Below are 26,536 nucleotides of genomic sequence, written 5' to 3' on the forward strand. Positions count from 1 at the left end.
TGCACATTATTCGTGACTTTCACCTGTGCTTGTCACTGGCAATTCGTGATAACTCAAGTTTTACTTAACTTTAAAACTTGACATGGTCATCAGTCAGGTAGGCACACAGATTTTATTTTAATTAGATTATAATTACTACATTGTGGTTTGGTGGGTGGTCTGTTTAACAGACAATAAGCCCTATTTCTCTGTATGTTTCATGCAATAATGAAAGGATTAGTCACAATTGGTTTATCTTTAAACTCACTGTCACATCTATGAGAAAGAGGTCATTTCGGGACTAACATATGGTTCAATTTTATTGTGCGTAGGGGTCTTTAGTAGTGGGAGGAGCCAGAGAAAGCCCACAAGGTTGGACAGGCGACCCTACTCCTTGTCACGTACAAGCGGAGAATCAAAACCACTCCACTTGACTCAATAACAGACCTTATGATGCATTGCTCTCGCGTTAACCATTTGGCTACCCAACCTCGTCACATATATAATGCTAATGTCTTGGAATAACATAATGCACATTATTCGTGACTTTTACCTGTGCTTGTCACTGGCAATTCGTGATATCTCAAGTTTTACTTAACTTTAAAACTTGACAGAGCACCATTGCAATCTACAATTGACTATGTTTTTGTTTATGGTACACATTGTTCAGAAACTAGCTAACCATTGCACAACCATTGTGCCAACTGGATTCTTCTTACTTCAAAATATCCCAAATTAAGGGCAAAAATATATTGAATGTATAATACATTTATATTATTTTGTTCTGTTTTAGGGAGCAGTAATGTAGGTGATTTATTTCATATGGCTGGTCAAGTTGGTCGAGCTGTGGGGACCCTAGTAACCGTAATGACAGATGAAGACGGAAACAAAACCACACTAGAAAAAGAAACTGCAGCGTAAAAAATGTTCTTTGTATAATTCACCCTTGACATGCAGATTTTAAGAGACATTTTAGAGCTAATTATCGGTTTAAAAAGACCTAACTGATTGACCAAGTTAGTGTTTATTTTAAAGGATTTAGCCAACCATTGAATTTGAAGTCATGAAATGTATTTGTGAAAAATTTAAATATCTATTGGGAATGACAAAAGATGTTAATTTTCTCATTAATGATAACCGTGGGTGCTATGTTTGTGAATTTGACAGAAATGAATGATTTTGCTTTGTTAAATCTCACAGTATTGTATATTTATTTCTTTAAACCTTTATGGAATTTGTATTTGTGAATAAGAATGTATACAATTAATTACATAGATCCACATAAAATGTTTCATATCATCAAAAAAGTGCTTAATAACAGTGGGTGATGTCGAGGATAAAATAGCGAGAAATGTTTTAATTTTGACCGATGAAAGTTTTAATAATGAGACCCTTTGTTGTTAACTACAAAAAGACTTTGTTATATGAGCAGAAGAATAATGGAATTTATCAGGAAAAATGGAAATAATGAGCTCTTTTAAGATCATTTAAGAGTAAGGCTAGATACAGATAGGCAGCATGATGTACTGAGGCATCAAGGAAATGATTCTTGACGATGTTTCTAATACTGGTGCCAATCAGTAATGCATTCCATGTATTCAAGGTGCCATAGATCATTGCATGGAGTCTTTATTTGTCAACATAATCTGCATATACGTACACCTAAGGAGAATCAACAGTTATCAACAATCAAAAGATATGTATTTTATATTTTAATCACTAATGACTTGTGTATCTTCATAAACACAATATATTATTGCATATTCTCATTAAATTTGTATTAATATTGTCAGGGGTAAGGGAGGGGAATAGTTATTATAGCATTTTTACTTGAACATAATATATATAAAAGTTGTTATATTGATGTAGAGCAAAATTGTTTTTATGGGCCTTTTTGTTTTGTTTTTTTTATAAATGTCTGCATTAAAGAGTCTGGGATTGTGATTGGGTATTACACGGATTTTATTTGCCAAGGATTGACCAGTATTTTAACCAGTTGAATTGTTTTAAATTATGGACTATTAAGTTTAAAGATTAATGTCGAATTTTTAAACAATTGTCTAGCTTATCAGTCCATATAACAAAGGAATGTCAAAATGTAAAACAAAAATGTCAAATGTGCATGTGTCTGTCTTCATAATTTATCTTTGCTTAACAACGACGTTGTTTAATAACAAGTTTGCCGTAATGTAAATGAACATTTCGATCGATTTATCCCATAATAATATTATAATGAATGTTTCAGCAGTAATTTACGAAATTTTTGGTGCTAAATGTATGGTCATTCTCTATGTATTTCAAAATCAATTAATTTTGTGGCGGAAATTTCACTGATATAAGCAAGCAATAGAAAATTGCCATTCTCAGCTCCATAATTTGTATGGCTGTATTTATATATTGAACATGCAATAATAATATGCTAGTCATTTGCTTAAATTCACCAGAATGTCTGTTCTGATAACAGCAAATTTCTACTCCCCCCAAAAAAGAAACAATTACAAATTTTGAGCCAAGATTATATTCACATCATGAAGAACCAGAACAATTTTATTGAATTTTAGAATATTCAAAATGTAGTACATGTATATTATATATTATAGATAATAATAACCATGTATATATAAATATGTATGAAATGATTCATAACTTATAATAAACCATTATATAAAACCATTATCATTATGTGTTTTTTATTATTTTAATGTTATACTAGTAGAGAAAGATAAGATGGTATTAGATTTATTTTGATTTAGAGCATTTGTCTAATGTTTCATCAAGTGTGATTGCATGGATTCTGTTTTGGTAACTAATTAGCTGGAGTATTTCTTCGAAAGATGATGATCCATATTTTGGGGAAATGAAGGGCTAATAGAGACTGGCATATGCCATACAGTGTGCTATGGGGAAAATTTGGCCTGGTAACTTATGTTTTCATTAAATACTTTCTAACTTACATAAAAAAAAAATCCCCCAACACACACCACAGTTGGATTATATGTTATGTACTAAATATTGTTAATTGGATGTATAATGAAATAAAATGAAATGAAATGGGGTTTAACGTCCTACTCTGACTGAGCTAATGCAGACGGGCATAAGCCATACACTTTGCTATGATGAAAATTTTGCCCAGACAGCGGCGCTATGGCCTACTCTTATATCAAATTCCAACTGCCAAGGGATCTTTTACACGTGCACCAATGTGTACACAGGACGTTGGTTTTACTGTCCCATCTGAACGACTAGACAGTTGTCCTTGTCAGACCGGTCACCTTTTGCTTGCAGTTGTGGTTTCGATCCCTGGTGTGAGTGTATGTGGCTTGGAGATCTGCGATATCATCTTCAGTGGAAGCAGACGTTAAACACTAAGAAGAAGATCTATTCAATACTTAAAGATACATTTTGGGAGATTCAGTAACGAGTTGGCAGTTCTCACTATAATAGTTAAAAACTAGATAATGTAAAGGCAATTTGGTGAAAATTTCATTCAAATTGATCCACGATGAACCAAGAACTAAGCGATTGAAATTCCCACAAGCCTTGGTCATCATTACTAAAGTCAGTACGATAAACATCATAGTCTCGACTATCCATTTAATCGTTTAATTGAGAAAGAAAGTTATGCAGTAAATCGGGTTACAATCCACTAAAGATCGCGCTGCCATCTAGAGTTGATTATGGCCTGGATAGGTTAATTAATGTCTAATTAATAATTTAGATAACATTTCAGGCCTAAAGAAAGACCTGCAATAGACAGATTTAGCTCTTGCATAATGTATGTTTAAATACTTATCTTGATTAATCTGATAAATTTTGTACCTTACTTTGTACTTTCATTTTATTGCATACTGAAGTAACCCTACATTTCAATTTTCATAATTATTTATTATAATTCTTCCACAAGAGTAAATTCAGTTCTCATAACACAGCAGACGAAAGTCCTAATGCCCACAACTTAATACTCTTATCACTAATTTTAAACTGTAAAGTTTTCTCTATTTTCTTTTGTCTTTCAAGTTTTCTCTTCCTTGTTATTTTCAACTGAAAGATAAAACAATAGAAATAAGTACAATTTTAAAGAGTCCATAATTCTTTCATCACTTAAAGATACATTATATAACATTTAGATCAAGAGCTGGCCATTCTTGCTGTAACAGTTCAAATATGGATAATGCAAAATGGATATATTGAAAATTTCATTCAAATTACTCTGAAGATATTAGCCTTTGAATGTTTGACAAGATATGTGTGCACTGGTTGTATCCACCGTACTGTGTGTTTGAAGCTCAGCCCAGCTCGCTTCTCCATTTTTAAATTAAATCAAAATATGTCTGACCCGTTCTTATCTGCTTAATATCGGAGACATCCGAGGGTATCGAGAGTTGATTGTGGTCTGTTCATGTTAAGAAATGTCTAATTAATAGTTTATGTAACATTAAAGGCCTAAAGAAAACCCTGCAATAGGCAGATTTAGCTTTTGCCTGTTTAATAAAGGTGTACATGAATAATTTAAAAGACAGTCATGGTTGAGATTTGTTTACTAAAATAATATTTGACATTCAAAGCTGCACAGTTGCAAATGAAAAAGTTGTAAAAATAATTTTAAGTTACCTCGCCATGTACATCTTTACAATAACCACTAGATAAACTATTAATCTCAAGGCATGTTGATGAGATATGTTTGAAATAATTGGTCAAGGCCTCAGACTTGTCATCTTCTCCATATACACTTGATAACATGACTAATGTACCACGGCTGGTTTCCTTTAGATGTCGTGAGAGTGAATGACAAAATATAACAATGTCTTTGTAAGAAATTCCTAAAGTTAAGAGGAAAGATATATTATCTATCATTAAAACAGTTGGGCTTCCATTTGACTGACTGTAAAGTTTATCAACATTAGAGTTCAATAAATCCAATAACTTCTGCAAAGAATTTTTCCTAAAGACATCTTCAAAGTTCGTTTCAATATCTTGAATACTTTGGATATTTATATCCACACAATCTTTAACAACACTTAAACCTAGAAGTTTTAATCCATCCACCATTATCAGTTTATTTGAATCAATAGAAGGTTTGAGATCCGTTGCAATCTTTTTGGACACTGACAAATAATGACCAACTGACTGACTTATTGCGAGAAAACAAATGTTATAATTCTCCTTTTGATATAAACTTAAAAGTGAATGGATAACAAAAGTGCCATCCACATGCCAGTCTGATTCTGAGATAAGAACAAGATTATTGTCTCTTAACTGACAATCTTGAAGTAAAATATCTTCCAGTTGGCTTCGTTTTATCGAATTCATTTTCCCCAGTCTAGTAGGCCAAATAATTAAGTCTTTAGTTCAACGGATAAGACAATAATAATGTTACAATTCCCCCTTCGTCCTCAAATCAATACATTATTTTCTGTTGGTTTTACTCAAAGAACTGTCGACATGTATTTCTCTTGTCTTTTATAGAGCTAAGTCTTCTACACGTGAAATATATTGCGTTCGCCTACAAAAACAAAAACATATTTATGATAGTCATTTAAACTTTACAACTACTCGGCGGAATAAACACAAAACGAAATAAAATGATATTCGTGAATACCACGATATATACTGAGTACTTGAAATTATAGTTTAATAACTATATTACCCCTCTTCTCAACGTTTAACGGCAATTTACGAGAAGACTAGGTGTCTATTTTGACCCCGGTTTAAAATTTGCGTTTCGTTTTATTTACCGGTAGAAATTACTACGACAACCCTTCTGAAACCATAAAGCTGTGAAAATGAACTTCAATCAAGCTAAGAAAACTTTCGAGCATATTTTAAATAATATGTCAAAGGAATCCAGAACAGACTTTCTCATGTGGTTGACAGATTATCTTCAGAACAGTATGTACATTCAGTATAGAATGTCACTTTTATTTGATTTCAGAAAGAATACTTCAATGTTGGCCAATCGCCCGAATAATGACGTCTACTCGGACCAAAACCAGTGGGACAAAAACTTGTCGGATATGAAATGAAATGAAATGGGGTTTAACGTCCTACTCTTCTGCTCCAAATTGGTCTATTGAAGACGGGCATACGGCATACATTGTGCTATGATGAGGGAAATTTTGCCCGGACAGCGACACTCACAAAAGCTAGTTTTACTCCTATATATCAAATTCCAACTGTCAAGGGATCTTTTACGTGCACGGCAGTGTGTAGGCCTGGGGCCACCTCCGTCCTGCATCACTGACAAAGGGGAACCACGCCGGAAAATCTGGATGATTTTACTTTCTCGGCTAATGCAGGGATCAAACACGGGACCTCCAGGATAGCGTGTCAGCGTCTTACCCACCATGACCCCCAACAATATGTCAAACTGTACTTCTGGACTAACCAGACCCGAGCAACTGCCATTCAAATTTGACTGCTCACATATTTCTATGAACAAAACTGATTAGAAATTTAGCTCTAATGTTGTTATCTTACTGTGAATATATTGGAAAATATAGGCTCCTCTTATCCAATACCCCAGTATCTAAGACAAAATGAACATTTTAAAATCGGCCAATGTTTTCTCTATGCTCTTGAATGCTATTTGTAATGAGACGCCTTGCATTGATGAACAATGCAAAACGTCATAAATAATTTTCATCAAATTAGGAAACTTGTAACTATGAATATTTTGATTTTTCATTGGGGTTTCTTTTATTTGTGACCGCTTACATGGAGATGTTGCTGAAAACGAGTGGCTGCTCATACAGATTCTACTGTACCTAAAATGCTTGTGTATTATAAATTAATTATTGTCAAACACTTGTAAATTAAACACTATTTAAAGGTTTGACCAGTTGAAAAATTGTCAAACACTTGTTAATTAAACACTATTTGAAGGTTTGACCAGTTGAAAAATAATTTATCATTAGACTGTGGGTGATTTTTTTTTTTTGTAGGTGAAAAAATTAATGACTTGTCTATACAGTCTACAAATGAAGATATGATACTAGAAAGTATTAGAGATGAAATACAAGAAATATTACCTGTTACAGCTACAACTAATACAGAAACTATATTAGTACCTAAAGTAGGGCCAGTAAGTTTACCTATATTTTACAGAAATATTTTAAATTTACTTACCTCTTGAAAGTGACATGTTCTGAATCTTGGGTTTCAAATCGCCATATATGCCTGTCATGACTAATTGAGTTACAAATTTACCGAAATAAAATGTCTCGGGGGAACCATCCGTCAATTTACACGCGGTAAAACTAGAATATTTTTCGAAACCCTACTGTCAAATACGGATGTTGTCGACCTCTGCCATGTCCCTATAAAATCCAATGGCCTGTACAGTGTACAGGATATTACACACGTATGGAATCTAGATCAGTACATGATTGGTGTTATTATAGAATAGGTTGTCAACAGAGGATTATACTGAGTTTTTTGTTGATGGTTAATAATGACTGTATAATGTTAATGTCTACTGTAGGCCTGCTTTTTATTTTGCTCAAAGATTGCTAGCTGTTAGTTAGTCTGTCATTTAAATTTGTTATTCAATATATTAAACATGCATTATGCAAGAGCTAAATCTGATTATTGCAAGTCTTAATTTAGGCTTCAGATGTTATAGAAATTATAAATTAGATCTTTATTTAAACAACAAGACCAAAATCAACTCTGTAGACCCACGGATGGCTCGGCTACAGCTCGGATTTAAATAGGATTTCACTAATTGATTAAATCAAATAAGGGGTAACCTGATGAAAATACGTCAGTTAGATCGAGGCTAAATGATAGAGTGTACTTAGCGAGGCCGCTGTAAAGCGTTTCGGTATGCCATTGAAAACTTTACTTGATAATCGAGATATGTAGGTGGAGTTAACGCCCGTCAATCAAACGATCAGCGAAGGTGAAGACACAGTTCGCTACCATTTCTAGGCAAATATTACAACGATGATAACTATGTTCAGAATAAAGTAATTTGACTGAATTTTTCAATATATTCTTCTTTCATCATAAAAATCTCCCATAATGTATCTTTAAGGTTACGTCAGGATTCTGTGTTCAGTAATGCAGAGAGAGATGGTTTAAATTAAAAACCAATATTTGTGAGAAATATGTTGTGGATTCTATATTGATCTCTTATTTTAAAGTTATTGTAATAGAACTCCAAATTATCAAACATCAGTGTCTGTTTTCTATAGAGCACTTCATTTTTCTTTAATCAAAGAAGAAATTTTGGTAATGAAAGCTATTTGATTAGCCAAAAAGTAATATTTCCTTAATAAATTTAAATAAATAATTATTACTGTATGCTAAAATTATATTTCTTACTATCTTAGTCCAATATATAGATCAATATGATAACAAATGAATTCAAGATACAATACCATAAATTGAGCTTTGTAGTGCTGTACAGAGAACTGAATGTTATTGGAAACATAATAATTTATAATTCGATTTCTGAAACAGAAATCAAAAAAATTACCACTGCATCCAAAATCACTTTTTTATACTTCTTTCAATACCGAAAATGGCATTTTATATATGTCTACCGGTATCTCCTTAAAAAAAAAATTCCAAAGGGTTTCATGCTTAGGCCTACCCCTACAGTAGAGCGAGTAGGCCTAAATTGTGAAATTCATTGGAATCTACCTATATAATGCCCCTAAAGTTGCAATTTCATATTTTTAAGTTATATTTTTAAAATTTTATTAAAATAAAGCCTTAAAATAGATGGTATCTATGAACAGTCCTACCTTGTTATAGAATAATCCTATTAATCCTATAATTCACTATTGCCAGTTGAGAAATTGGCAAAAAATTCATTTTCAAACGTTTGAAGATAGCTATTCCATGGGGAAAAACAAGGGAGGTAATTGTGTTATTATTTCCGGGGTCAAAGGATTTTTAAGTGGGAGAATAATACCTATGATCGTATAATAGTGAGTTGACAACCTATGGAGCAAAAGACAGAAATAATTATGTTTTGACTTTCTTAGAAAATATGAAATTATCGCTTTAAAGCATTATTGAAAACGTTTTTGGATTGGGATTTGTTGTATTATTTTTAGATTGGGGTTTGTTGTAGGCCTATTGAAGAAAACCTGCTGTCATAAGTTAACTTTCAAAAATTGAAGACATAGTTTCATTTTATTGAGGATATTATTTTCAAGCATAACAGCCATATCAAGCCATATTCAGAATTTAGACATAAAAAGCAGCACCTACCTTTCAATGTGTCCTTTTTTAGCTCATACTTGTAATTCTACCACCATAATTAAATCTTTCTCTCCCTTTATTATTATTATTCAGTCAAAATCAACTACAATGTGGCATCCTTGCAAGACACAGCTTCCATGGCAAATGACACAAGAACTATGAACACATGTAGAGTAGCAGACGCCAGTTGCATTAGCTATATAAGGGAGATAACCCATATTTGGTTGTTTGGGTACAGACCACCATTAATTCCCCTCATTTGGTGCCAATGGAAGTGGACTCTTCTGTTTAAAGCATATTTCTCCCTTTCCCTTTCTCCCCCTTTTATGTTTGACAATTTGTGTTGATGGATGGAAAAAGGGTTTTGATTTACATTTTCTACCAGGTTTTGGTGAATATGCATGATTTTGCGGTGGAAGGATATTGATTATGTTTGACCTCTTTTATGCTTTTTGAGCAACATATTTGAGTAAGCGTTTTTCACAGTGAAAATGTTGGAAAAGAGACAAGAAATTAATATTGAAGTCAATGGAGCATTCATCAATTGTCAATTTCATCATTAAACACTGAACCAAATACAAAATAAATAGCTCAACTATATATGCATAATATCACAGGTCCTGATTAATCAAGTGTATGTAAAGTAACGTATGTGTAGGTTCAATATAGTTGTATAGTAAAATCAAAATCCCTCAAATGACGTTCATTATATTTGTTGCAGAATGCGGATTGTGATCCAGATATTACAGTTCATGTTGATGCCTTTCTCTATGATGAAAAAGGCATTGATCATTTAGTGGATCAAGGCAAACTAAATCGAAATTTTTGTACAAGATGTGGATCTCAGGATGTACAGCCCTTGAGTATGTTGTTTAAATATTAACTTTATTGTGGCTATATTGTCTCTCATCCGTTTGCCATCAACAATTCCATATTAACACTCAAGAATGACTTAACATTTATATTAGTCACTTGAAGCACCAAAAAACTAAAGTATATTAGTAAGTTGTCACTATGCATATAGACATTGTCACTAATTTAAACCTGAGAATAAAATGTTATTATTTCCAATGAAAATGTATCACAGAACTTCAGATAGTTTCTTTGAACTACAATAAATAGGTCTTAACCAATTTCATTCTCTGAAATATATCTTAGATTTCTCCTTTAAAATTGATTAGAATATTCTATATGTTTTTTATTATAAATTAAAGTCTATATTTTAGAATCAGCCTTACAAAAAATCTCTGGGTTGATTGAGGTAATGAGTTAAGTACTTTTAATCAATACATGATAAATTGATGTTAATTGTTCTATTTCCAGATTTTATAAGTCACTCAACTTCCATCAAACAAATCAAGTATATATTTCAATATTTATTACCTGATCTTAGTAATAAAACTATATTAGATATAGGTTCCAGAACTGGTGGTGTGTTATATGGGGTAGGTAAGACTGTTAATATTATCTTCTTTGATTGGCATTTAGTAATTGAACATATTAACACAAGGTTGAATTTTATGGATACATGATACTCTCGTCTTTATCAAGCAAATGATATGGGTATGTGTGTGAGTTAGTTGTATTTTACGTCTGCTTCCACCAAGGTGATAATGCATGCAGACATGTGAATAGTAGGCAAATATATACAGAATATGCAACAAAATAACAATCAAATACAATTAAAACTTAACACCTTTGATTAGGGGGCCATTTACAACTAAACCTACACTGCGGAAACTCTTAATAGGGATTAAAAAAGGGGGTGAGGGAATCCTATTATTATAAATATATATGTATTAACACTATTAATGGGAAACCAATTAACCTGAGTTATAGATAAACAATATGTAAAAGAGAAGTTTGTATGTATGGAGGTATAAGTGAACAAGAGTGATAGCTAATGCAAGAAAAATAAAAATTATTAATTCAATAAACAGAAAATCATGAAAGATATATGTATTATTAGATTATGAAACTGGATGGGGGAAACCGTAAATATATTAATTCATTAAACTGTAAATCATGAAGGATAAAACCTATTAGACTATATTGTACAACGAGTTCAGACTTATTTTGAAAAAAATATATATTTGTCGCAGTAAAAAACAAACAAAGAAAAAAAAAATACACAGCAAAGAAAAGATCTATAGGAGAAAACAAATAAATCTGGCCAAAATGTCCTCTTTCTAAAAAGTAAAGTGGCCGAAAAGTTATAGGATGAAATGTCCTAGGCCGAAATGTCCACTGGCCGAAACATCCTAAATTCGTATAATAGAGCCTCTTAACCAAATGTTTGACTGACATGGAAAGATGTTTTATTTAATTGCTAAATTAAAGAAAGATTTTATGATGATTAATTTTATAAAGTTATGGCCTTAGTTTTTATTTAGAATCTTGCCAGTGTTCCACTGGATTGTTTTTTTATATTTTACCTAAAGAATCACATTGTAACAATCATTTTGGCCTACTCCAACAACTTACCTGCCTTGGACATATATTTTGTTTTTTAGCAACCTATCTTAAGTTACAAATGCCACTGAATTATTTTTTAGGCCTTTCTATACAGTAACAGTAGAAAAATAACAGGTGTTGAGATTGATAGTTCATTTTGTGAATTACAGAGAACAATTATAGACAAATATAATATGAATGATAGAATACAGGTAAGAGATTGGACTGTTTATCTATATCTTTCTGCAGATGAAAATATCTAAATATACATCAACCAAATCTGATTAAAACACAGATCTTATTTCGTTTAGTCTTTTATAGTTCAAAATTCCATTTTACTTGTCTTTACTACACAAAGATCTGGAAGAGTTGTTTTATAACCTGCGTCTTAGTTCATCAGAGGGATTAGCTAATGAAACGGTCTGTTGCAGTGAGTACTAGAAACATAAACACTGATCAGTTAATCAAATGTCTGACGTCATAGGGCCAAAAGCTGCCCGTATGACCCCTGACGTGACCTCCCAGTACAACTGGTCAGATCTACATGTTGTAGAGGCCATTAAAAGTATAAAAAAAACGAAATGAAATATAGATCTGTATTTTAATTAGATTGTACATTAACCTGATAGCTTGGGCTTCGGTCTGTAGATAATACTAATTGTAGCACAAATATTTGGAGATTTTCTTCAGAACTATTTAGGAAACATTTTTACACTCATTTTAAAAAGTCGTTATTTGGTCACGCGCTTGCATTCATTTTTCAAAATATTTTCAATAGATTATAGACGGTCTCATGTTCTAATGATTCAAGCATGGTTAAATGGACAATAAACCCCCTCTAAATACGTAACAGGAAGTGTTTATCTCCTAATTAGCTGATGATAATCTGAATAATAAAATCAAAGTTGTCTGCGTGAGTTCACCCATCACACTTCGTCGCCACAACCCCCCCCCCCCCCATATGAGGTATCAGATTAACCAGGATGACCCTGTGAATATTTTAGGCCATCGAATTTGGGCCCCAGGCGAAGCCGGGAATTCTGCTAGTGAATATAAATATATCATTTTGTCTAATTTCCATCAGTTATTCTTAAGTCTAATAGAAAAATTCTATAACAGCGGTATCCATAATTTTAAACAGGCTGTCATGTGGCCCACTCAAGAAACATATTCCTTCTGCAGGAGAATGACCGACTGAGGTTAAGATATCAAATTGAGATATTAAAAGGAAAAATAATGATGTAGAAAGTCTATATAATGAAGATTTAATTTGCTTGAAGCTGTAACCAATAGGGTCACTCTGACATCAATTTTTTTAGAAACAATATAAATGTTTTAAAATGCATTAATGTGGTATATTCATCTTTATAGGTTATAGAAGATGATATTTTTAATCAAGGACAGTTGGCAAGTGAAAGTAAGCTTCTATTTTAAAAAATTGAAAATAAGATAGCAGTTTAATGTATGCTAGATTTGAAACTAACATAAATAAACAAATAACAGGAAATTTGTGGGATATTTTTATACGTATAGTGGTGTTCTGTGAGATAGTAAGTTTTTGATGCTATCAAAGATGATTTTGTGATACCTATGATCTTGTTTTTAACCCTTTTTAATATGGATGTATATTGTCCATTGCTCGTTAGTCCCTCATTCTGTTGAGCTGTCCAACTTTTGTTGTGAATGTGCTAAAGCAAAGGTTTTGTCAGATTCATAGTAATCATGTTATGGAAGAACAATATCAAATTTCAGAATCTTTTAATTGTCAATTTCAAGTTATCCCCAGTTACATTTCAATTCATGAAATCTTGTGAACATGATATAAAGCAGAGTTCTCAACAGGATTTTTAAATCGAAATCTATGGAATTGGCTAATATTAAATTTTGAAAAGGTTTTGTCGAGTTATCTTTCCGTTAAAATTATGTATGTTCAAGCCTGTGAACATGATAAACATTAATATATATTTAAAAAGAAATTATAGATAAAATTGTAATGGCTTTGAATTAATTATCAATGGAGAAAAAAGCTTATTTAAATATATTTATTGTAGGTGATATCATTGTATTTCACAATGTTTTTGATTTTTTTCTGCCAATATCAGATCAAGAAAGGTAAGATTGGATTAAATAAACTGATAAAATTACAATTTCTGATATGGTAGTAATACCATGTTAACCAGGCCAGCCAACTCTGTATATTTAACAGTTCAGGCTGTAGTTATCATGGAGTATCAGTAGTTTGAATTATTTGCAGTATTGCAAAAAGAAACACCTGATTTTGGAATTTTTAGAAAATAAATTAGCAACCTGAATATGCTACAAATCTGGGAAAGATACACAGATTCTATTTCATTTCATTTTTTATTGTTTAAAATTTTGTTTTACATGAATCCATGTAGTGGCGACCATATAAGTATAAAAAACGAAATGAAATATAGATTTAATCAGATTGGGCAAGATATAAATGTGACCAGGGAAATAGTAAGAATCAATAACTTGTTTGAATATTTTAATTATTTGAACTGTTTTTTGTTATTTTTTATAAAAGGATGTGGAGATTTGTTAGAAATACATTTAGAAGAAAAGGTACAATAATAATATCAATACCATCTTTGGAGGATATGGTCAGTCATTTACAGGTAGATTATTTATCCAAATCGACAACAGAATCAAATTTTGGAAATCAAAATTACAAATCAAAAGCACTAACTAATGAAAATCTCTACAAGATCCTCAAAATTGTGAAATCCCTACATTGCAACAGTTTTATCAGAATTTTGAAAATAATTTGTCCTGTTGTCATTATGCATAAATTTGATCAAACTTTATTTGTTATTACAGACGGACATAGATTTAGATACATGGGTTACCTGTTTAAATGATCCAGATCTTCTTAATTTAGCTAATATTCATCTTTATGGTAGTGTTGACAATGAAGATTCAGATTTAGCAGATTTATTTATGTATCAAGTAATTGGATAAAAATTATTTTTTCAACCTTGTGTTTGTTGGTTTATCTACTTTAAAAAACAGATTGAATATACACAACCACGGATTGTGTTTCGTCCGTATATGCTGGACATGTCCTACATGGATTGACATAAGTCCAACCACGAATAAACCCAATCGGTCATCAAGGTGAATTAAACTAAAAAATTCTAACAATATTGACTATACTGATATTACTATGAAAACTCGATTATCCGCGAGTAATTAAATGATAACCCAATTATAGTGTTATACACCTACCTTGATCCACTACATATTTTGCCTTGATTTACTACTTCATCTTCGTGATTTCTTTTTTATCTGAATCCTGAAAACAATTTGTTGGTTCTTCTTTATCGGACATTTTAATACCATTGATATCTGTCGACCTGATGTAGAAACCAGTCAAAGTTGTCACCTATCCTAATTACAAAGAGTTGATTATTACCTGTTGATTGAAATGTCAATCAACTTGGCGTCCAATCGTCCGACGTCAATCAGTTCACGATTCAAGTAATTAGTACCGTTAACGTTAATTTTGACAATCTCGTATAAGCTTGGAGATTATTGATAACACGTCCATGGAAATAATCGCGGAAATAAAATGATGTGAATGGCGATCACAGTATTTTAATCAGTAATAATTTCACGTGATGATTCGCCACCACATCTTATTTTAATCATATTCCAAGTCAAAGAAGCATTCACTGGGCAGCAAAATATGTCGTATATACTAAAGATATATCCGCACGAAAGCGTCCCCTATAATTAGCTATTTATAAACACCAATTAGCTTATTTTCAATAATGAACTAAGTTTCCATTTTGAAGTTCACGGCACACGTTACATGATCTCTCATGAAAATCTACGAATTTAATTATTACCATATTTGCCCTTGTCACTACAATATTCGATAATAAGTGGAAGTCTGCCATGCCCTTTGAAGAGCCTATCGATTAAATTTTTAAATATTTTTTTATAGAAAAGGAAAACGATGGTTGGCATCATCATAATAAAAACCGTTTGGGATTTTTTCCGTTTATGAAAATGATGTATGAAATAAAACGCCATGTCCAATACAAGGACAATTTGATTGTCATAGATATGATTTGATATATTATAAGCACTTGAAACCCAAAGTTATGGCATATTTTTTTCACAGTTAACCACATAAGGCGTTTGATAGTCGTGGAGATATTTGTTCTTGAAGTAGGAATAATTGATTTTACAGCCCTACGACCTCTTACTGAACCAGTTGGTGGATTTCAACCAAATGTTGCTTGATTAGTGCTTATTCAGATCTGTTCAAACCAAGTTAATCAGTCCCATACGGGTCGGAGTTCGGACATTTTAACTGGCAAGTTTAGATACATAAACACATTTCTAATTTGTCTGGTTTTCATAATGAACTTGAATTGAATTTGGTTGGTATGATGAATTGATGTTGCTCAACCAGAGTTGATTGGACAGATATTAACAAAAGAAAGCAGTTTTAATATAAAATAAATTTAATTGTTTTTATAATTCATACTATTATTTACATTATATAATAAATATCGCATACAAATGTATAAATAATTGACACTTTTCAACATAAAAAGCAAAGATTTAAATTAATCAGAAAAAGATATATACATTCGGTTTATATTCATTCACATCACAGCCATTGCCGAAATTATAATAAATACTAAAAAATAAAGTTTTAATAAATACTAACAAATGAAGTTTTAATAAATACTAACAAATGAAGTTTTAATAAATACTAACAAATGAAGTTTTAATAAATACTACAAATGAAGTTTTAATAAATACTAACAAATGAAGTTTTAATAAATACTAACAGATAAACTAAGACATAAATTATAACGACCAATAGGTATACTATATACAATATACTATATACATGTACAAACTTGATGACAGGCAGTATCAAACAATTGGAAGCAAAAATGTGAAAGTTTTAACTTCTATAATAAAACTTCTATGTGCATATTCAAATTGAGGTAAAATTTGTTATTCACAATCAATAGGATTATTAGATTGCTTTTCATTTAAATATAGTATTTTTAATTTGTTATTCATTATTAATTAGATTCTATTGTTTTGACCTGATCATTAATTTGAAAATTCTAATTAGATATTCCATTTAGTACATGTATGTAATAAAAAAAAGCACAATACAATTTATATGGAAAACAATCGTGTTATGTTTTTTAATGTGCTCAATTGCTAAATGCCACTCAAGGTTTATAGTAAGTAATATGATTAATCGGATAGAGAGCAGATCTATTTATATTATACATTCATGCTTTAATATTTACAGTAATACTGTTTCAGAAAATATTAAGATGGATGTACCTTTTTGATCACAGAAAGTGCTCAACGAAAAGAAAAATCGAAATAAATATCTAAAACCCAGAATGGATAAGGATAAACATCATAGCTCGGTTTGAATCGTTTAGAATAATACACGGGTGGCCATGGGGAAGGTCTTACGCATACCCAGACACTTCTCACGTTCGATGAACAAACTGTTGTTCTTGACGGACAGATCTTGTTCCAGAGTTGATTTGGTACGAAGAAGTTCTTGTAGTGTGTTCTCAGATTGTCTGAGTTGAGCCTGTAGGTAATCAACAGTTTCACTGATTTCAGATACCTCAGATACCAATCTGAAAATAGAAAATTAAAATATTGTTATATATTGTATGAGTAGTTTAGCACATGGCCACCAAACGACTTCGTGCTGGTGTTTTGTTGCATGGCAACCTAGGGTTAAATTTGAGGGGCCATTCATATTGTTCCAAGTATAACTTATTTATTGATTCTTGGTTGGTAGTCGAATTATGTCATAATTTTCTGACTGACGTACAATCGTTGGCACTATGTAAAGCCAATACATGTATTTTGTTTAAGACCCATTGTCTGATTTATTAATTGCAACGTAATCTAACTCCATTAGAAGTTTACCTGTGTTGTACGGGATCTCTGCACAATTCAACATTAGGTCGACGGATTCTTGTATCCAGGCGAGACTGAGCAACTTGCATCGGAGATACTTTATCTTGGATAGCCTTCTTGAGGATTTCGATATTCTTCTCCATATCAAAGATTTCTTGTAGAACCTATAAGTAAGCAAAAATATTAGAACTGATATTTGATAAACATGGGTGCATGCCTGTTAGCAAACATTTAAGAACTTATGTTAAATACGCTACCCGTAAACTTTAAAGTACTCATTTATTTACTCTGAATGCTGGGGTAAAGTCAGTTCCTGAAGCAAAGACCGCGAAAGCGAGACCAAGCCTTCTATTGAAGATGGGGTAAAGCCACTCATACGCCTTAAAATGTTCACTCATTACATTCTATTGTAAATGCTAGGGTAAACTTATGTTAGAGACGCCACCCGTAATATAGTGGGTGGTAAGTTTGCGGTGATTTAATTCACTCTTCTGGGAAATATTTGACTGATCTATCAAAAGCGTTTGTCCTACCTTTGATAAATGGTTTTGGAGCTTGTTTCTGGCATCAGCCGTGTCTTGCATTCTATTATTTAAAGCAACATTGACGGCATTCCATTCTTGCCACATGTCACTGACACATGTGTTAAGAACACTTTCAATCAGATTTCTTATGTGCTTAGAGGCAGCTCTTTCACTTTGCGATCTCTGAATATTGTCGTTGGTGAACTTGGCCCAGGACTCTGGAACTGAAACACTGTAAAGAAAAATAGAGATTTTGTTACCTTTATCAATGTTCTTTGATTTGGAAATCTTTCACTAAAGAGTAAAATCAATTGTTAGAGAATGCGTTAAAGACGATGCCGGATTTAGATGAAGAGGAGCTCTAGGCTATTCCACTTTTGAGGCCCCTCATAACCCCACAAGGGGTAGATGAAAGTGTATTTTAAACACAACTGAGCTAAAACGGAGGATGATGGGCGGGTGTTTATGCCTACACTGCGTGTAAGAAAGCATTTGACACTAAAAAAGTTACACAGCTTGGGTGGAGACCACGCCCCTGCCCCCTTTATATCTTGAGGGCATAGGTTTCGGCCTTAAGGAACCAAGCATCAGACCGCCAAATCTATAGACAAATCCGGCACTGATTAAAGATATAGTTAAAAGACTTACGTGTTATCAATTCTGTGTACACCATTATGGAAAGCTAAACCACGAGAAGCATTTCTCATACCATGACAAGTTTCATCTAAACTCTGGGCAGCGAACTTGTCACCAGAATCCTTCTCTAATTCGTGTTGGGCTGCTCGGTTTAATCTGTAAAACAATAACATCTTGTTTTACTATTTTCTTCCATATGTACATGTAACTTATTGATTGGTATGTTATGTGTAAATAAAACCAAACGGAATGATATCTCGGTGTAAGAGTCCCTATATTTGCTAATTTAGTTTTACTGTAATCATGAACTATATAGTTGGCGCCATTTTAAATAGTATTTATAGTAATTAATGATTTATTTGTCATTCAAAAGGCTACTCACCCTATTTGTACATTAGCCTGACCAATGACGTCTCGCATTTTATTTTGGCATCTCTTGATAATTTCGACTTCCTGTAAACAAAAATGTTCGTGTATTTCAACTCGTACATGAGAGGTTCCAGTATTATCGAGCTAAGTCTGGGTACCGAGAATTAATGAAATAATGTGGTTCAAAGTCCGCTCGACACTAACAGGCTATTTCAAATTGGAGGGAAATTAGTGTGAACGGGAAAAAACATGAAGTTAGGCAATCGACCCTACTGCATGCCACGTACAAATTAAATGAAATGGACTTTAACGCTCTACGTTTCTGTACCGACTGGGCTAATGAAGAGGGTATAAGCCATATAGTGTGATATAGTGAAATTTTCCCCAGACATTGGCAATACGGCCTACTCCTATATCGAAATCCAACTGTCAAGCGTTCTTCTGTTTTTCGTCCAATCCGAACGACCAGATGCTGTCCTGGCAAGCCCCCCCCCCCGTTCTGCATCATTTACAAGGGAATGTCACCCTGGAAATACCCGGGAAACCCATGTTATGTACAAAATAGGTGTATAGTCAATTGTGATCGATAATAGATAATAAATTTACCTTAATCAGTTCCTTCTCTGGGTTATCATGGACTAGATCAATGGCTTGTCTCTTTTCCCGGTGGTAAAGGCACTCTTGGGCAACTTGTAATGGGTTTTCGGTTTCCGCTAGAGCTTTCTCCATAACTCTCTTGGCTTCGTTCAAGACATTGGTTTCAGCAATTATGTTGTCTGTTTCGTGATTAAGTTCTGTCTTCCAGAAAGAAATATCACCAATTCTATCACCAAGACTCTTACCAACATCGGTTTGGGTTCTTCTGGTCTTGTCCTCAGTTTCTCGGCATAGACGAACGGTGTCAAAACGGACGCGTTCGGCACCACTTCGGACTCTATCAGATGACATATAATTGGTTTGGTTAGAACTGGACCAATCGTTTGGGGTATATCGGGTGTAAAGGGCATTTCTGGAAGCAGCGAACACGGGTGGAGCTTTGAGGCTATCTAGTTGGGAAAGTTGGTTTCCAGTGGAGAACGGCTCGTTCATACTTCTGGTGATTGCTGTCCCGGGGTTGTTCTGTGCTGTTTGGTAGTAGGTGCTGGGCCTCCATGGTAAGTTGGTGAGGGATCTTCTAAGTGGAGAAGGTGCTGGATAGGTATCAAATGGTTTGTAAGATGACTGCATGATGGATGGTAACTGAGTCAGCTGGCGTGGAGCAGATGCGTAGGTAGCAGTTTTTGTGTGGCCCATATACTCCATGTTTCTAAATCGGTCGAAGTTGTTATTTTTGCACAAGTTAACTATACTATACTACCTTAGTTGTTATTTGTGCACACGTTCACTGTTCTATACTACCTTAGCTATTTAACGTGTGCTTCCACAGAAGTGATATCGGAGACAATGTACATGTTCAAATATGTAACTGTTTATATACATAAGGGTTGGGGGGTATTAAAGATTTATTCCACTTATTATCCAATAATTACACGTTGGGATTTGAGATTAAAACCGCCATGTTGTAATAGACAATACCGTAAAACACAAACAGAACCAACAATACAGTAGTCTACAGACGGTAAGGTTCATTGTAATCAGATTATTGGATTTACGTGATACACCATGTATAACAAGGTCCTTAATAACCCTCTCTCTCTCATGAAATCTTGCGAACATGATATAATGCAGGGTTCTCAACAGAATTTTAAAATCAAAACCTATGGAATTTGCTAGTATTAAGTTTTGAAAAAGCTTTCGGTTAACACTTTGTCTGTTCAAGTCTGTGATCACGAGTGGGGGTTGGGTCCTCCGGTTTCCTCCCCCGGGCTAAAGACCCCTACCCGCTAGCGAATTATTGAAATAAAATAAATTGAACAATGTTAGTCCTGAAATGACCTGGTTTGTGTCCAGTGGAGTTACCCCCCCCCCCTCACTCTCTCTCTCTCTCTCTCTCTCTTCTCTCTGAACATGGTAAACATTTATAATCTATATTTAAAGAGAAATTATAGATAAAATTGAAATGGTTTTGAATTAATTATCAATGGAGAAAAAAGCTTATTTAGATATATTTATTGTACGTGATATCATTGTATTTCACAATGTTTTTGATTTTTTTTTCTGCCAATATCAGATCAAGAAAGGTAAGATTGATTAAATAAACTGAAAAAATTCCAATTTATGATATGGTGGTTCTACCATATTACCCGGGCCAGCCAATTCATATATTTAACAGTTTACAGTTTACTCTGTAATTATTATGGAGTATCAGTAGTTTGAATTATTTGCAGTATTGCAAAAAGAAGCACCTGATTTTGGAATTTTTAGAAAATGAATTAGCAACTCCTTGAATATGCTACAAATCTGGGAAGGATACAATCTGATTAAAACAAAGATCTATTTCGTTTCATTTTTTATAGTTCAAAGTTTTGTTTTACATGAATTGATGTAGTGGAGGCCATTGAAAGTATAAAGTATAAAAAACAAAACATACTACAGATTTAATCAGAATGGGCAAGATATAAATGTGACCGGAGATAGTTAGGATCAATAGCTTGTTGAATATTTTAAGTATTTGAACTGTTTTTCTTTACTTTTTATAAAAGGATGTGGAGATTTGTTAGAAATACATTTAGAAGAAAAGGTACAATAATAATATCAATGTCATCTTTGGAGGATATGGTCAGTCATTTACAGGTAAATTATTTATCCAAATCCACAACAGAATCAAATTTTGGAAATCAAAATCACAAATCAAAAGCACTAACTAATCAAAATCTCTACAAGATCCTCAAAATTGTGACAGTTTTATCAGAATTTCGAACATGATTTGTCTTGTTGTCAATAGGCATAAGGGTGGTTGGATGGCCGAAAGGTTAGCACGTGCGCGCTGTATCATAAGGCCTATCATTGAGTCAACTGGCATGGTTTCGAATCCCCGGTTGTACGTGACAAGGTGTAGGATCGCCTGTCCAACCTCGTTGGTTTTCTCTGGGTCCTTCGGTTTCCTCCCACTTCTAAAGACCCTACGCGCAAGCGAAGTATTAAAATAAAATTAAACCATATGTTAGTCCCGGGTCTATAACAGGGGTTTCGTTTTGTCCGTATATCTGGACATGTCCTGCGTTGATTGACATAAGTCCAACCACGAATACACCCAATCGGTCATCAAGGTGAATTAAACTAAAAATTCTAACAATATTGACTATACTGATATTACTATGAAAGGTAAATTAAACTAAAAATTCTAACAATATTGACTATACTGATATTACTATGAAAACTCGATTATTGATTTGTAATTAAGTGTTATACACCTACCTTGATCCACTACATATTGTGCCTTGATTTACTACTTCATCTTCGTGATTTCTTTTTTATCTGAATCCTGAAAACAAATTGTTGGTTCTTCTTTATCGGACATTTTATTACCATTGATGTCCGTCAACCTGATGTAGAAACCAGTCAAAGTTGCCACCTATATCCTAATTACCTCAATCAACTTGGCTACGATTCATCTTTAACGTTAATTTTGACAATCCTGTATAAGCTTGGAGATTATTGATAACACGTCCATGCAAATAATTACGGAAATAAAATGGTGTGAATCGTGATCACAGTATTTGCGATGAAATACGTCACGTGGGTCCAAAGTTTCAACTAGAATAAATAATGTACGCTTGGCACATTGGCCGAACCATTATTTGAAATATAATGAACTAAGACTCCATTTTGAAATTCACGGAACACGTTACATGATCTCTCATGGAAATCAACGAATTTAATTATTATCATATTCGCGCTTGTCACCGCAAGACCCGATAATAAGTTGAAGTTTGCCAAACCCTTTGAAGAACCTATCGATGTAATTTTTAAATACATTTTTATATTGAAGTAAACGATGGTTTGGCACCATAATGAAAACAGTTGGGGATTTTTCCGTTCATGAAAATGATATATGATATACTATTCAAAAAAAGTAGGGGATATTTGATTTTGGGGGCATAATACTAAAATATGCAAATGACTACGAAAAAAGTCACTATAGAACCTAACAGAAGAAACATTTCCAGTTACATGTGACGCCCAAACGCACCAATAGCTACCGCATGGAATGCAAGTGATGCTTGGGATCATCATGGGGGTCCAACCCAAGATTTGCACGACTCTGACTTTGAATGTTACAGTCATTGTGGCATTGAATTCCAGGGTGGAAACATCAGTTTAATTGTTTTAGTGACCAGAAAACAAATTTTGATATGCGTCGGCTTACCCAAAATGAAAAGTTACGTGCCCTTGGCATGCTACAGATCGGCACAACACAGGCGGTTGTGGCGCGGACGATGAATGTTTCTCAGTCTGTCATAAGCAGGCTATGGTCCAGATACCGTGATACACAATCTGTACAGGACAGACCACGCTCAGGTCGACCAAGGGCGACAACTCAAGCCCAGGATCGATTTATCCGTACCTTGGCCTTGAGAAATCGTGTCATCACAGCAAATCAGATCAGCGCTCGTCTTCAAACAGACACTGGTGTGAGAGTGAGTGGCCAGACGATTCGGAATCGACTGCATAGGGGTCACCTTCGCGCCCGACGTCCTCGCGTGATCCCTTGTTTGAGAGATCATCACATTCAGGCAAGACGTCGTTGGTGTAGGGATCGTCAACACTGGGATAATCGACGCTGGAGCAATGTGATGTTTTCAGATGAGTCAAGGTTCACTGTTGATTTTTTGGACAGACGTAGGACGGTGTGGCGTCGTCGAAACGAGCGCTTCCAAGACGTTAACGTCATCAGACATGATCGATTTGGGGGTGGTTCTGTTATGGTGTGGGGAGGCATCACTGTTGCTGGAAGAACGGCTTAACATGTTGTTGCAGGGCGTGTTACAGGCCAGTACTACCGGGACAACATCTTGGCAGTCCATGTTGTGCCGTTCGCACGACGTCATGGCCGCCGTTTCATCTTCCAGGATGACAACGCAAGATGTCACAGGGCCAGGATCGTTACAGGTTACCTCCAACAACAGAACATCACCACATTACCTTGGCCAGCACTGAGTCCCGACCTCTCCCCCATCGAGCATGTCTGGGACATGCTTGGACAGAGGTTACGTCAACGTCAACAACGTCCTGCCAATGTCCAAGAACTTGCTGCTGCGTTGCAACAGGAATGGGACAATCTGGACCAAAATGACCTTAGACGTCTCATTAGGAGTATGCCACGTCGGATCAATGCTTGTTTGGCAAACAGAGGAGGATTTACCCGTTACTGACTTGGTTGTGATGCTGTGGTAACTTTGCTGTTTGACCCCGGGTATCATTTTACCCTTATAATGGTCTGTGCCTTACTTAGTCTAACGATCATTTGGAATAAATCGATGAATGTGAAATTCATTTCATTTTGTCATTTGTTTCTTCGTCAGTTTCATTAGGTGACTTTAATAACACTTAAAAATCAAATATCCCCTACTTTTTTTGAATAGTATATAAAACGCAAAGTCCAATACAAGGACGTTTTGATAGTGATCGATATGATTTCAAACATTATAATCACTTGAAATACGAAGTTATGGCATATTTTTCCACAGTTAACCACAGAAGGCGTTTGACAGTCGTGGATATATCTGTTCTTGAAGTAGGAATAGCCTGTCATTGATTTTACAGCCCTACGACCTCTTACTGAAACAGTTGGTGGATTTCAACCAAATGTTGCTTGATTAGTGCTTATTCAGATTTGTTCAAACGAAGTTAATCGGTCCCACAAGGGCGGTGTTCGAACATTTTAAGAGGCCAATTTAGATATGTAAACACATTTCTATTTTGTCTAGTTTTCATAATTTGGTGGGGATCACGTGGCTAAGTGGGTAAGACGCTGGCTCGGTAGCCTGGAGGTCGGGTGTTCGATCCCTGCATTGGCCGAGAAAGTTCATCCAGATTTTCCGGCATGGTTTCCCCTTGTCAGTGATGCAGGACGGGTAGCCTGACAAGGAGAGCTGTCTAGTCGTTCGGATGGAACGAAAAACCGAGGTCCCGTGTACATATTGGCGTGCACGTAAAAGATCCTTTGGCAGTTGGAATTCGATATAAGAGTAGGCCGTAGCGCCGCTGCCCGGGCAAAATTTCCCTCATGGTACACTGTATGGCGTATGTCCGTCTTCATTAGCCCAGTTTAGGAGCAGAACAGTAAGACGTTAAACCCCATTTCATTTTCATAATTTGGTGGGTATAGTGAATGGATGTTGCTTACTCAGATTTGCTCAACTGGAATTGATCGGACAGATATTAACAAAAGAAAGCAGTTTTAATATAAAATAAGTTTAATTGTTTTTATAATTCATACTATTATTTACATTATATAATAAATATCATATACAAATGTATAAATAATTGACACTTTGCAATATAAAAAGCAAAGACTTAAAATAAATCAGAAAAGATATATACATTCGGTTTATATACATTCACATCACAGCCATTGCCGAAATTTTAATAAATATTAAAAAATAAAGTTTTAATAAATACTAACAAATGAAGTTTTAATAAATACTAACAAATAAAGTTTTAAAAAATACTAACAGATATACTGAGACATAAATTATAAAGACCAATAGGTATACTATATACAATATACTATATACATGACAGGTAGTATCAAACAATTGGAAGCAACAATGTAAAAGTTTTAACTTCTATAATAAAACTTCTATGTGCATAATCAAATTGAGGTAAAATTTGTTATTCATAATCAGTAGAATTATTAGATTGCTTTTCATTTGAACATAGTATTTTTAATTTGTTATTCATTATTAATTAGATTCTATTGTTTTGACCTATTCCGTTTTTTTGATAATGCTAATTCCAATTAAATATTCCATTTAGTTTGTAATATAAAATAAACACAACACAATTTATATGGAAAACAACTGTGTTATGGTTTTTAATGTGCTCAATTGCTAAATGCCACTCAAGGTTTATAGTAAGTAATATGATTAATCGGATAGAGAGCAGATCTATTTATATTATACATTCATGCTTTAATATTTACAGTAATACTGTTTCAGAAAATATTAAGATGGATTTCCCTTTTTGATCTCAGAAAATGCCAAACGAAAAGAAATATCGAAATAAATATCCTAAAACCGGGAATGAATAATGATAGCTCGGTTTGAATCGTTTAGAATAATACACGGGTGGCCATGGGGAATGTCTTGCGCATACCCAGACACTTCTCGCGTTCGATGAACAAACTGTTGTTCTTGACGGACAGATCTTGTTCCAGAGTTGATTTGGTACGAAGAAGTTCTTGTAGTGTGTTCTCAGATTGTCTGAGTTGAGCTTGTAGGTAATCAACAGTTTCACTGATTTCAGATACC

General features: G+C 33.9%; 4 protein-coding genes across 6 annotated transcripts in view; 2 read left to right on the top strand and 2 right to left on the bottom strand.

The window, feature by feature from the left end:
• LOC126810408 (utrophin) overlaps positions 1-2,655 on the top strand; it is a 94,851-nt gene extending 92,196 nt beyond the window's left edge. For both annotated transcript variants that reach the window (XM_050535444.2, XM_050535448.2), the window contains one exon: positions 773-2,655. In XM_050535444.2, the coding sequence (XP_050391401.2) occupies positions 773-900 (128 nt within the window). In that variant the 3' untranslated portion in view covers positions 901-2,655. The remainder of the gene's footprint in view (positions 1-772) is intronic.
• LOC126810417 (elongator complex protein 6) lies at positions 1,895-5,935 on the bottom strand. 2 transcript variants are annotated; one of them, XM_050535474.2, is made up of 3 exons: positions 5,715-5,935; positions 4,591-5,482; positions 1,895-4,020 (listed from the first exon to the last, which is right to left on the bottom strand). In XM_050535474.2, exons 2-3 carry the CDS (start codon positions 5,287-5,289, stop codon positions 3,898-3,900), a joined length of 822 nt encoding a protein of 273 aa, XP_050391431.2. In that variant the 5' UTR covers positions 5,290-5,482; positions 5,715-5,935; the 3' UTR covers positions 1,895-3,897. The 2 variants fall into 2 exon arrangements, with proteins under 2 accessions (XP_050391431.2, XP_055954758.1); XM_056098783.1 differs by lacking the exon at positions 5,715-5,935 and having other exon boundaries at positions 4,591-5,526.
• LOC126809738 (uncharacterized) lies at positions 5,711-14,643 on the top strand. Its single transcript, XM_056098782.1, has 9 exons — positions 5,711-5,868; positions 6,921-7,060; positions 9,914-10,055; positions 10,516-10,637; positions 11,748-11,858; positions 13,018-13,063; positions 13,698-13,758; positions 14,195-14,285; positions 14,488-14,643. The coding sequence occupies exons 1-9, from the start codon at positions 5,763-5,765 to the stop codon at positions 14,626-14,628; spliced, it is 960 nt and encodes a 319-aa protein (XP_055954757.1). The 5' UTR covers positions 5,711-5,762; the 3' UTR covers positions 14,629-14,643.
• Positions 14,644-16,998: 2,355 nt separating this feature from the next.
• LOC130010770 (tektin-3-like) lies at positions 16,999-20,423 on the bottom strand. Its single transcript, XM_056098784.1, has 6 exons — positions 19,728-20,423; positions 19,135-19,205; positions 18,765-18,908; positions 18,126-18,348; positions 17,602-17,756; positions 16,999-17,303 (listed from the first exon to the last, which is right to left on the bottom strand). Exons 1-6 carry the CDS (start codon positions 20,421-20,423, stop codon positions 17,093-17,095), a joined length of 1,500 nt encoding a protein of 499 aa, XP_055954759.1. The 3' UTR covers positions 16,999-17,092.
• Positions 20,424-26,536: the final 6,113 nt, after the last annotated feature.

The sequence above is a fragment of the Patella vulgata genome, chromosome 2, assembly GCF_932274485.2.
Source record: "Patella vulgata chromosome 2, xgPatVulg1.2, whole genome shotgun sequence".
NCBI classification, from domain to species: Eukaryota; Metazoa; Mollusca; class Gastropoda; family Patellidae; genus Patella; species Patella vulgata.